The sequence below is a fragment of the Onychomys torridus genome, chromosome 6 (assembly GCF_903995425.1).
Source record: "Onychomys torridus chromosome 6, mOncTor1.1, whole genome shotgun sequence".
Lineage (NCBI taxonomy): Eukaryota > Metazoa > Chordata > Mammalia > Rodentia > Cricetidae > Onychomys > Onychomys torridus.
In genome coordinates, this window is record NC_050448.1 from 67,188,885 (window position 1) to 67,199,773 (window position 10,889).

Sequence of the window (10,889 nt, forward strand, 5' to 3'; positions counted from 1 at the left end):
CCGGGCAGCGATGGCGCATGCCTTTAATCCCAGCACTCGGGTGGCAGAGCCAGGCGGATCTCTGAGAACTCTAGGCCAGACTGGTCTACAGAGTCAGTCCCAGGACAGCCAGGGCTACATACAGAGAAACCCTGTTTTGAAAAACAAAACAAAACAAAACAAAAAAAGAATAAAAAGATGGAAAGGTGGGCATGGTAGCTCACGCCTGTAGTCTTCATACTTGAGAGACTGAGGCCTTAGAGTTACTAGGAGTTGGAGGCCCGGGCTGTGCTACTGAGTTCCAGGCTAATCTCCAGAATATGAACAGGTTGTGTGTGTGTTGAGTGCAGTTGGTGGGGCTTATTTTTATCATTTCAGTTTTTCACTGTGCTCCACCAGGGGGCAGGTGGACCCAGCATATTAACCTCCCGACCCGCTTCTTTCCAAAGGGCATTGGGATACGTAGACTTGGGGCGCACAACGCTGACACTAATGTTCTGGGACCTTTATCGCAAACTCAAAAAGCCTTTGAATTAGATCCTCAGCTTTTTATCAATTCCCAGTGCCACCCCCATCTCTACCCTAACTGGCAAATTCGTTCGCGCTTCCTCTAATCTCTTTAAAGTCTCTCTTTCTACGTCGGTCGAAAGAGAGGAAAGACAGCTAGCCGAAGACCGTGGGAAGGTCTAGGGAGACTGGCGGGGCAGCGCCAGGACCGCAGGAGCTGGACAGGCCTCTCCACTGGCGAAGAGGGGTGGAGCCGCGAGCAGGGCCGCCTCTCTTCTTTCCCCGGGCCTGGGCGGAGAGGGAGGAAAACTTCCTGGCTGGGACTCTGGCGGTTTCTGCCCGCCAGCCCTCCGATCCCGCCTACCAGTGCTGGCTCTTCCCGACCCCTCCCCCGGCGCCCCCAGTGTCCGCCATGGCCAAAGCGTACGACCACCTCTTCAAGTTGCTGCTGATCGGGGACTCGGGGGTGGGCAAGACCTGTCTGATCATTCGCTTTGCAGAGGACAACTTCAACAGCACTTACATCTCCACCATCGGTGAGCCCACTGCCTGTATCCCAGACCCCAGACCCACCCCCGCCCCCGCTCATCACACGGGCTCCTGAATGACTAGGGACCCTACTTTTTCATCCCTTTAGAGTAAGACACTAACTTTCAGCCTCTCGACCCTTGTCCCAGACCCATCCCCCATAATGTCCCTGAATAACACTCAAAACTTCAAACCTTACTGAGGCCTCCAGGTAACCCCACCCGCTCCCTTTCTTGGTACTAGCTCCCTAGTCTCCCCAAATCCACACAGGCTCTTGTCATTTTGCCGGCTTCCTTCCTCACTGCATCCACTTAACATCTCTGGATTCATTCTTCACAATTTCTCTTTCCTCTGCTTCCCAGTTCTGCCCGCCTCTTTATGATCCACTGGGCTTCAGACTTTCCCCTGCATCCACCTCCACCTTCAAATCATCTTCTTAGTTCTCTGCCTTCAACAGGGTACTGCACAGAGTGGCTGGGTGTACTGGGAGAGGACGGTGGAAAGGAAAGGACTTTGGGGTCTCTGAGTAAGCTTCCTGACTCATCCTTCTCTCTGGGGCCCCTAAGAGGCCTGGGAGATGTGCGCAGATTTCCAGGAAAAGAGTGTTCTTGCTGGGGGGTGGGAGGGGTGGCGGCGCATGCCTTTAATCGCAGCATTGGGAAGGCAGAGGGCAGCCTGGTCTACAGAGCAAGTACCAGGACAGCTGAGTCTATAAAGAGAAACCCTGTCTCAAAAAACAAACAAACAAACAAAACAACAACAACAACAAAAAGCGTCCTTCCCCTCCCTCCCCATCTTTCTTCATCTCCTCTTGACTGAGACTTTCAAGTCTGTAGATAAAGTGGAAAGAAAGCGCTTCTGCCAATCAACTGATTCTCCAGAGGAATCTTATGGAGCCCCAGTCCGTCAGTTCCACGCCTGACCCACTAGTTAGTTCACTTAGACGTGGTGAATCAGCTGCCTTTCCATTTCCTCTTTACCCTGAAGGGCTAACGGGGTGGTTGGAGGACCAGTGGTAGTACATGTGTGTTGGGGGAGGGGGAGAGAAGACTGGGAAAGTGAGATAGAGATGGAGGTGAAAGTTGTCAGCCAGCCGGCATGCCTTTAAGCCCCCTAATGAGCTTCACCAACCTCCCTCCAAACGGCATAAATGCTACTATAGGAATAAAGCTTCGGGAAAGTCCTCCCCGGTTACACATCCAGCAAGGTCACTACCCCAAGTGCCTGCCCAGCAGAGATACTGGCACAGCATCTGCTCTCTCCCACCATACTTTTCACATAAATACCCACACCCACCTGGCTTCCCACCTTTCACCCCAGGAATTGATTTCAAGATCCGAACTGTGGAAATAGAGGGGAAGAGGATCAAACTGCAGGTCTGGTAAGTAAGCTCCCCCGCTCGCCAGTCCAGGCTGCCCTGTGAACCTGCCCTGCACCCCACCCCCGCACTTCCTTTCTCCTCCGTTCCTTTTCTCTTTCCAGTTTTTCCTCTTTGTTTGTTTATTTTTAGAGACAGGGTTTCTCTATGTAGCTTTGGAGCCTGTCATGGAACTCACTCTGTAGATCAGGCTGGCCATGGACTCACAGAGATCCACCCGCCTGGCTCTGCCTCCCAAGTGCTGGCATTAAAGTGTACCACCACCACCTGGCTTCTGTTTTCAGTTTTATTGATTGATTGATTGATTGAAACAAAATCTCATGTAGCCCAGGCTGGCTGGAAACTTACTATGTAGCTGAGAATGAATGACCGTTAGCTCCTGATCCTGCTGCTTCTATCTCCCATGTCCTGGGATTACAGGCGTGTGCAGGCATGTGGCACCATGTTGGTCTTTCTGTTTTGCTTTCTTTCCTTCCCTTTTTCTGCTGTCCGGCACGTCTCCTAATTGAGCTGTCTTGCTTACTCAGCTGACCTTCCGCTCCTCTCCTGGTGGCCCACTTTCAGTTCGTGTCTTTTCCTCACCCAGAGCCTTCTCCGGACTTGAAAACAAATGTCTTTTGAGCTGTGATGTAGAAACAGGTTCGAAGTGCTTAAAAGGCAAGTTGCAGAATTACGAAGAATTTGACTCCCAGTCTATTATTGCTCTCTCTAAATTTTAGAGAGAGCAACCTTTACCCCAACACTTGGGAGGCAGAGGCAAGTGGATGTTTGTGAGTCTGAGGCCAGCCTGGTCTACAGAGTGAGTTCCAGAATAGTCAGGGCTATGTAAAGAGACCCTGTCTCAAATAATAATAATAATAATAATAACAACAACAACAACAACTTAAACCATTTTAGAGCGCGCAGGAGGTCACATCCAGAGGTATGACCTGACTGTCTTAAGGAGGTGGAGACACCGCAGGGTGGAGGCACCATGCGGCTTTAGCTGAAGCATTGAGCTATGGCAGATAAACAGCAGCACATGGGTCCAGACCCTAGTCCTGCTGCTGAAGTCCTGCTTGGCCTTCATTAGTTCCCCACCTCCCTCCATTTATTTCATTTGTAAAATGGGACACTGAGACATGCCTCACAATGCTACAGGGAGGGTTAGACAGGTATACACACACACACACAGTGATACTCGGGACAGTGCTTGGCATCTATGAGTAAGCAAGAGACATCCTGTTTCCCAGCCCTGCAGCTGCTGAGTAGCAGCCCAACTGTCCTTGGTCCCTTTCCACTTTACTGTTTCCTGACTCCTTTCCTTTCAGCCCCCCATCCCCAGTGCTGCAAAAGCTAAGTTCTTAGGAAAGAGCTTTCCCTCTTGGAGACTTCTGTTTCACTCTTTGAAAACTTCTGCTTCAGGGACACAGCTGGCCAGGAACGATTCAAGACAATAACTACTGCCTATTACCGTGGAGCCATGGTATGAGCTGTGGGTCTGGACACGGGCTAAAGTCACAGTTTCATCAGTACAGCAGGTTACGAGCATGGGGTAGGGGATAAAGAAGGAGGGTAAGGTGTGTGTCGAAGCTAGCCCCATGAATGGGACTTGGAGGGTCACTTAGAGGACAATAGAAACCTAATGGGAATACGGTCCAAAGTGAACTTTGCCAACCCTTAGGGCATCATCCTCGTATATGACATCACAGATGAGAAATCCTTCGAGAATATTCAAAACTGGATGAAAAGCATCAAAGAGGTGAGACACCTCCAAAAGAGATGAGGGAACAGGTGCTCCTGGAGGGTGGGGTGTGAGACTGGGCAGGATTCAACCTTAATAATTTATTTATTTAAATTTATGTGTATGGGTGTTTTGCCCGAATATGTATATCTGTGAACCAGGTGGCCTCAGAAGTCAGAAGAGTTTGGTGGATCCCTGGGACTTTAGTGACAGATGGTTATGAGCCACCAAGCGGGTGCTGGGAATTGAACTCAGGTCCTTCGGAAGAGCAATCCGTGCCTTCTCTCCAGCCTCCATCTCTCCTTTTTTTCCCCTCTTTCTTGAGACAAGTTCTCACTCTGTAGCCCCAGCTGTTGTGAAACTCACTGTGTATCCCAAACTCCCTGTGGTCTTTTCAAGTGCAGAAATTACAGACGTGAGCCACATGAATGACCCAACCTTGACTTGTTTCCTCTATCTTCAGAATGCCTCTGCCGGAGTGGAGCGCCTGCTGCTGGGGAACAAGTGTGACATGGAGGCTAAGCGGAAGGTGCAGAAAGAGCAGGCGAATAAGGTGAGGGGCGGCAGCGGGACCATTGGCCTCAGGGCCGGGAGAACCCGGTAGAGGAGGGATTGCCGGATTGCCGAATGCTTTGCTTCTGCTCTTTATCCAGCTCTTTCCTTACCTCCTCGCCCCCTACAGCTGGCTCGAGAGCATGGAATCCGGTTCTTTGAAACAAGTGCCAAATCCAGTATGAATGTGGATGAGGTGAGATCCACCCTCCAAGAGATAAAGATACTAACAATGTATCCTCCCCTCCAATCTGTTCTAACCAGTCTCCCCTGTAGGCTTTCAATTCCCTGGCCCGTGACATCTTGCTCAAGTCAGGAGGTCGGAGATCGGTAAGTTGGTTCTACTTGGCTAGGTACCACTCTGTGTCTGCAAGAACTGGAGTGGCATGGTGATGCGCCCAGAACCCGGCACTGGGAGGTGGTTTCGGGAGGATCAGGAGTTCAAGATCAGCTACTCTTATCTAAATGAAAAAAACACTGTGTGTGTGTGTGTGTGTGTGTGTGTGTGTGTGTCAGGGGGCGGGGATGACACAGGACAAAAGCAGGCGAATCTCTGAGTTCGAGGTCAGCCTCTTTTACAGATCGAGTTCCAGGACAGCGAGAGTTACACAATACAGTGGCAGGCAGATCTCTGTGAGTTCGAGGCCAGCCTGGTCTACACAGTGGGTTCCAGGAGGGCCAGGGCTACACAGAGAAACCCTGTCTCAAAATAAATAAATAAAAATTTAAAAAACCTTTAAAAAGCCATTTGAGGAGGAACAAAGCCAAGATTTCTCCTGAAGGGGGGGTTGTCTGGCTGGGCTCATGCTCCAGCCAACCCTTCACACACTGACCCTTCTGCCTTCCTGGCTCTAGGGGAACAACAGCAAGCCCCCAGGCACTGACCTGAAATCATCTGACAAGAAGAACAAGTGCTCCCTGGGCTGAGGGACCCACGTTGCCTCCTCCTCACCCTGAGCCTGGAGGCTAGACCTGAGGGAGGTGGGCTGAGGGGCTGCACGGGAGAGAAACTGGTGGGAGCTAGAGGGGCAGGTGAGCTGGTGATAAGGAGGATGAGGAGGAAGGACAGAAGGGAAGGGCAGGGAAGGAGGGGAAGGACTCTCGGATGTGGAAAGTGAAAGGGTTTGGGAAGAGGACAGGAAGACAGATGGTCTCAGGTCTTGGACTGTCCTTGGATTTAAGGTCAGACATTGATGTAAATATATTGAGTCAGGTTTAGGGTCCCCGAGCGGCTGGCTCAGCACCACTCTGAAGGTTGCTCATTACATGGTCTTTGTTAGTATTAAAGGCCACTGTTTTGCATGACTGTCCCATTTGCATTACTTTTATTACTGTCAGACTGTTTGCCACTCAAATCCAATTTTTGTCATCTCAGGGTGCTGGTTCATCTGCATCCGGCCGGGTTCCCCTTCCTTGGCCACCCCGCCCCCTAACTGGTGATAAAGGCAGCAAGGAGAAGCTTGGCAGTGGTGGCCCAGCTTTAATCCCAGCACTTGGGAGGCAGAGGCAGATGGATCTCTGTGAGTTCAAGGCCAGCCTGGTCGAGAGAGAGAGAGAGAGAGAGAGAGAGAGAGAGAGAGAGAGAGAGAGAGAGAGAGAGAGGGGACAGCCAGGGCTACACAGAAAAACACTATCTTGAAAACAAAACAAAAAAACGTAATCTGGCAAGCAAATTTCTTTTTGTAAAAAAAAACAAAAAAAAACGATGTGCCACGCCCAAACTGGATGTTCACATAGTTTTTGTTCTACTGCAAGTGGTGACCTACTCTGCCTCACCCCACTGGTGGGCACTCTGTTTCACACTCTTGAGATTGCATAGTTTTGGGTTGGAGAGATGGCTCAGAGGTTAAGAGCACTGGCTGTTCTTCCAGAGGACCTGAGTTCAATTCCCAGCAACCACATGGTGGCTCACAGCCATCCGTAATGAGACTGGCGCCCTCTTCTGGCCCGTAGGCATACCTGCAGACAGAACGCTGTATACATAATAAATAAATACATATTAAGAAAAGAAAAGAGATTGGATAGTTTGAAAAGATTCCTCAAAAAGGAAATGAGAGAAAGAGGGAGGGGTCAGCTGTAACTGCAGGCCATCACGTACCGGGAATGTAGTGTCGAGCAAGACTCCCCCATCCCCGATCCTTGATTTTTAGAGACAGAGTTTCTCTGTATAACAGCTCTGGCTGTCCTGGAACTTGATTTGTAGCCCAGACTGGCCTCAAACTCACTGAGATCCACCTGCCTCTGCCTCCCGAGTGCCGGGCGGTGGTGGTGGTGGTGCACGCCTTTAATCCCAGCACTAGGGAGGCAGAGCCAGGCAGATCTCTGTGAGTTCCAGGCCAGCCTGGTCTACAAGAGTGAGACCTGTCTACAAATAAATAAAGTTTTATTTTTATTATAGTGTTACGTGTGTCGCTGTATGCATAATGTGGAAGACAAGTCTCACCAGAGGTCCCCGAGACCTGGACTCAGGTCATTCCCCCTTGCATGGCCAGGACTTCCCTGATGAGCGGTCTGACCTGTCACCTTTTTGATTTCCTGTAACTTGGTGTCTTTGCTACTTTCTGGTTGCTGTGAAGGGCCACTATGGCCAAAGCATTTAAAGAGGAGTTTAGTGGGGACTTGCTTATTGTTCCAGAGGTTAGAGCCCATGACTATCATGATTGGGAGCATGGCAGCAGGCAGGCAGGCTTGGCTCTGGAGCAGTAGCTGAGAGCTTATCTGTTGACGCACAAGCACAAGGCAGAGAGAGAGTTAACTGGAAATGGTGTGGGCCTTTGGAACATCAAAGCCAATCCCAGTGACACACCTCCTCCAACAAAACCACACCTCCCAATCCTTATCAAACAGCTAGGGACCATCATCCAAATATATAAGCCTATGGGGCCATTCTCATTTAGACCACCACACTGAGTCTCACCATGTAGACCAGGCAGACTGGCCTTGAACTTGAGTGGTCCTCGAACCTCCCAATGCTGTGAAATAAACAACATTTAACTCCTGAAAAATAAAGGAGCTACTAACTATTGACACACAAAAGTACAACCAAAAAATTCAGCCAGGCGGTGGTGGCCCACGCTTATAATCCGAGCACTCGGGAGGCAGAGGCAAGAGGATCTCTGTGAGTTGGAGGCCAGCCTGGTCTACAGAGTAAGTTCCAGGACAGCCAAGGCTATACCTGTCTCAAAAGCAAAAAAATGTGAAAAGAACCTTCTAGAAAATTGTCCTTGGACCTCCACAAGCACACCATGGCACAAAAGCCCTCACACACTTTCATGAATGCACACAACAAAAATATATGTATATTTATGTGTGTATATATATATACACACACACACACACACACACACACATATATATATATATATGTGTGTGTGTGTGTGTGTGTGTGTGTGTATGTATGTATGTATTCATCTGCCTACTTCTGCCTCCTGAATGCTGGAGGCTCTAAAAATACGTTTAGAATTACACAAATTCTTAAAAAAAAAAAAAAAAAAAAAAGCTTTCTCAAAAACTCACAAATCTTCCCCTTGGGGTTGGGGGACCAACAATAGGGTGTTGTAATATGATAGCCAAGTGCTCTACAGTTTGCTGCAGCGGGGTAGAGTGGCGGACAAAAAGGACAGCACACATCTAGCCTGTCTGCTTTCCCTTTAAGTCTGAAGGGCAATTTTATTAGAGTTAAAAAAGAAGAAAAATATTTCCTGGGGCAAGCATGCCATAAGTCTCAGCAGCTTCCTGGAGGAGAAAAAAAAAAGGCACTCTGTTTAAGCCTGAATGGACAAGCTGTCACATTGAGGAGAGGAGCTTTAGAGAGAGTAAGCCAAGTGTTAGGGAACTCCTACTTTGAAAGAACAGAGATAGAAGACAAAGCATGGTTACACTTTTCTGAGTAATACAGAAAATCAGGTTGAATTCCAAAGCAACATGGCTGTGGCCCTGTAAGCTACTGCCTGGATAAAGTAGTATCTTCTTCCTTCCTTCTTTCCTTTCTTTTTTTCTTTCTTTCTGTCTTTCTTTCTTTTTTCTGAGACATGATTTCTTTGTGTAACAGCCCTGGTTGTCTTGGAACTTGCTCTGTAGACCAGGCTGGCCTTGAACTCAGGCGTTCACCACCACTGCCTGGCTCTAAATATCCTTTTTTTTTTTTTTTTTTTTTTTTTTAATGTCAAATACTGTTTATTAAATACAGGCTTACAGCACAATGGGAGAACCCTGGAGGGCAGAAGTTCGCTTCTGATTTTTTTTTTTTTTTTTTTTTAGCTGAGGATCGAACCCCGGGCCTTGTGCTTGCTAGGCAATGCTTAAATATCCTTTTTAATGGCACATTTTGATCTACACCGAATCTGGAATTATTTTATTTTATTTATTTATTAGTTTTTGAGGTGGGGTCTCATGTATTCTGGAAATGGCAATGTGGAGGCAGAGGCAAGAATGGTACAAGTTGAAGTGAAGCCAGAGCTTCATATCAAGACTCTGTCTTAACATCAGACAAGGGCTGGAGATGTGGCTCAGAGGTTAAGAGCACCGGCTGCTCTTCCAAAGGTCCTGAGTTCAATTCCCAGCAACCACATGGTGGCTCACAGCTATCTGTAATGAGATCTGGTGCTCTCTTCTGGCTTGCAGCCATGCATGAAGGTTAATAAATAAATTAAAATAAATAAATTAAAATAAATAAATAAATAAATAAATAAATAAATAAATAAATAAAAGAACTTCCCAAGAGGACTAACACCTCAATCGCATTCCACAGAAGAATTTACTTTTTTCTTTTTCTTTTCTTTTTTCTTTTTTTTTTTTTGTTTTTTTGTTTTTTTGTTTTTTGTTTTTTGAGACAGGGTTTCTCTGTGTAGCTTTGCTCCTTTCCTGGATCTGGCTCTGCCTCCCGAGTGCTGGGATTAAAGGCATGCGCGCCGCCACCACCTTCCTCCTCCTCCTCCTCCTCCTCCTCCTCCTCCTCCTCCTTCTTTCTTCTTCTTCTAAGACAGAGTCATCATGTTATTCTGGCTGGCCTGGAACTTGCTATGTAGAGGCTGGTCTCAAGCTCACAGAGATCCATCTGCCTCTGCTGGGACTAAAGGCTTGAGCCACCACCATTCCAGAACAGATGTTCTAAAGTCATGTAGCTGAAAACCATATGAATCTAGTTCCAACATTGATTTCTCTTTAAAATTTCCATCCTCTCTCTACACGAGTGTGGTGACACACGCCTTTTCACGTTTTTTTTTTTTGTTTGTTTGTTTGTTTTGTTTTTGTTTTTGTTTTTCGAGACAGGGATTCTCTGTGTAGCTTTGCGCCTTTCCTGGAACTCGCTTTGGAGACCAGGCTGGCCTCGAACTCACAGAGATCCACCTGCCTCTGCCTCCCGAGTGCTGGGATTAAAGGTGTGCGCCACCACCGCCCGGCGTGACAGACACATTAATTCCAGCTCTTGAGAAGCAGAGGCAAGCGGATTTCTGAGTGCGAGATCAGCCTGTTCTATAAAATGAGTTCCAGGACGGCCAGGGATACACAGAAAAACCTGTCTCAAAAACCAAACAAAAGCCGGGAGGTGGTGGCACACGCCTGTGATCCCAGCACTTGGGAGGCAGAGCCAGGAGGATCTCTGTGAGTTCGAGGCCAGCCTGGTCTAAAAAGCGAGTTCCAGGAAAGGCGCAAAGCTACAGAGAAACCCTGTCTCAAAAACCAACCAAACAAAAATCTCCGTGCTCTTGGTCTTGAGATCATTTTCTTATTTGTAGGAGCAGGGAAGAGACGAGAACATTTGAATGTTGTTCAAAGGAACAGCTCTGTCAAGCAGTTTCACATTATCATGAAGGGAAACGAAAAGAGTTCATCTGTGCAGACTCGGATGCGAGTCCAGGGACAAGGGCAAGTTCCAATTCGATGCGGTCCTTGCCTCCATCAGTAGATTCCCTGGACCCAGCTTCTCAAGACCGTCCAGGGTGGTGAGCAAGGGATGCGGAGGGTATCAAAGAGCCTAATGGTGAGCCCACAGTTTTGAGGAATACCCAAAGTCCAGACAGAGCGGCCTATTGCCCCCTTTTTTATGTCTCCCTGCTCACCTAGTTCTAAATGGACAAACAGGCGACACCAGGGAGAAGCGAACCCAGAACAAACAAAATCTCCCATAGCGCTATTCCAGCCGGCTCTGCAAACACTACAAGGACCAGACTGCCGCGCGGCGCCCAGCTAATGAGGCGCGTGTTGCTGCGCAAACGCAGT

General features: G+C 48.4%; 1 protein-coding gene across 1 annotated transcript; it reads left to right on the forward strand.

Moving 5' to 3' along the window:
* The first annotated feature begins 478 nt into the window (after positions 1-478).
* On the forward strand, positions 479-5,977 carry Rab13 (RAB13, member RAS oncogene family). Its single transcript, XM_036191227.1, has 8 exons — positions 479-1,022; positions 2,335-2,395; positions 3,797-3,857; positions 4,056-4,133; positions 4,579-4,668; positions 4,798-4,863; positions 4,944-4,997; positions 5,523-5,977. The coding sequence occupies exons 1-8, from the start codon at positions 899-901 to the stop codon at positions 5,592-5,594; spliced, it is 606 nt and encodes a 201-aa protein (XP_036047120.1). The 5' UTR covers positions 479-898; the 3' UTR covers positions 5,595-5,977.
* The last annotated feature ends 4,912 nt before the right edge of the window (positions 5,978-10,889 follow it).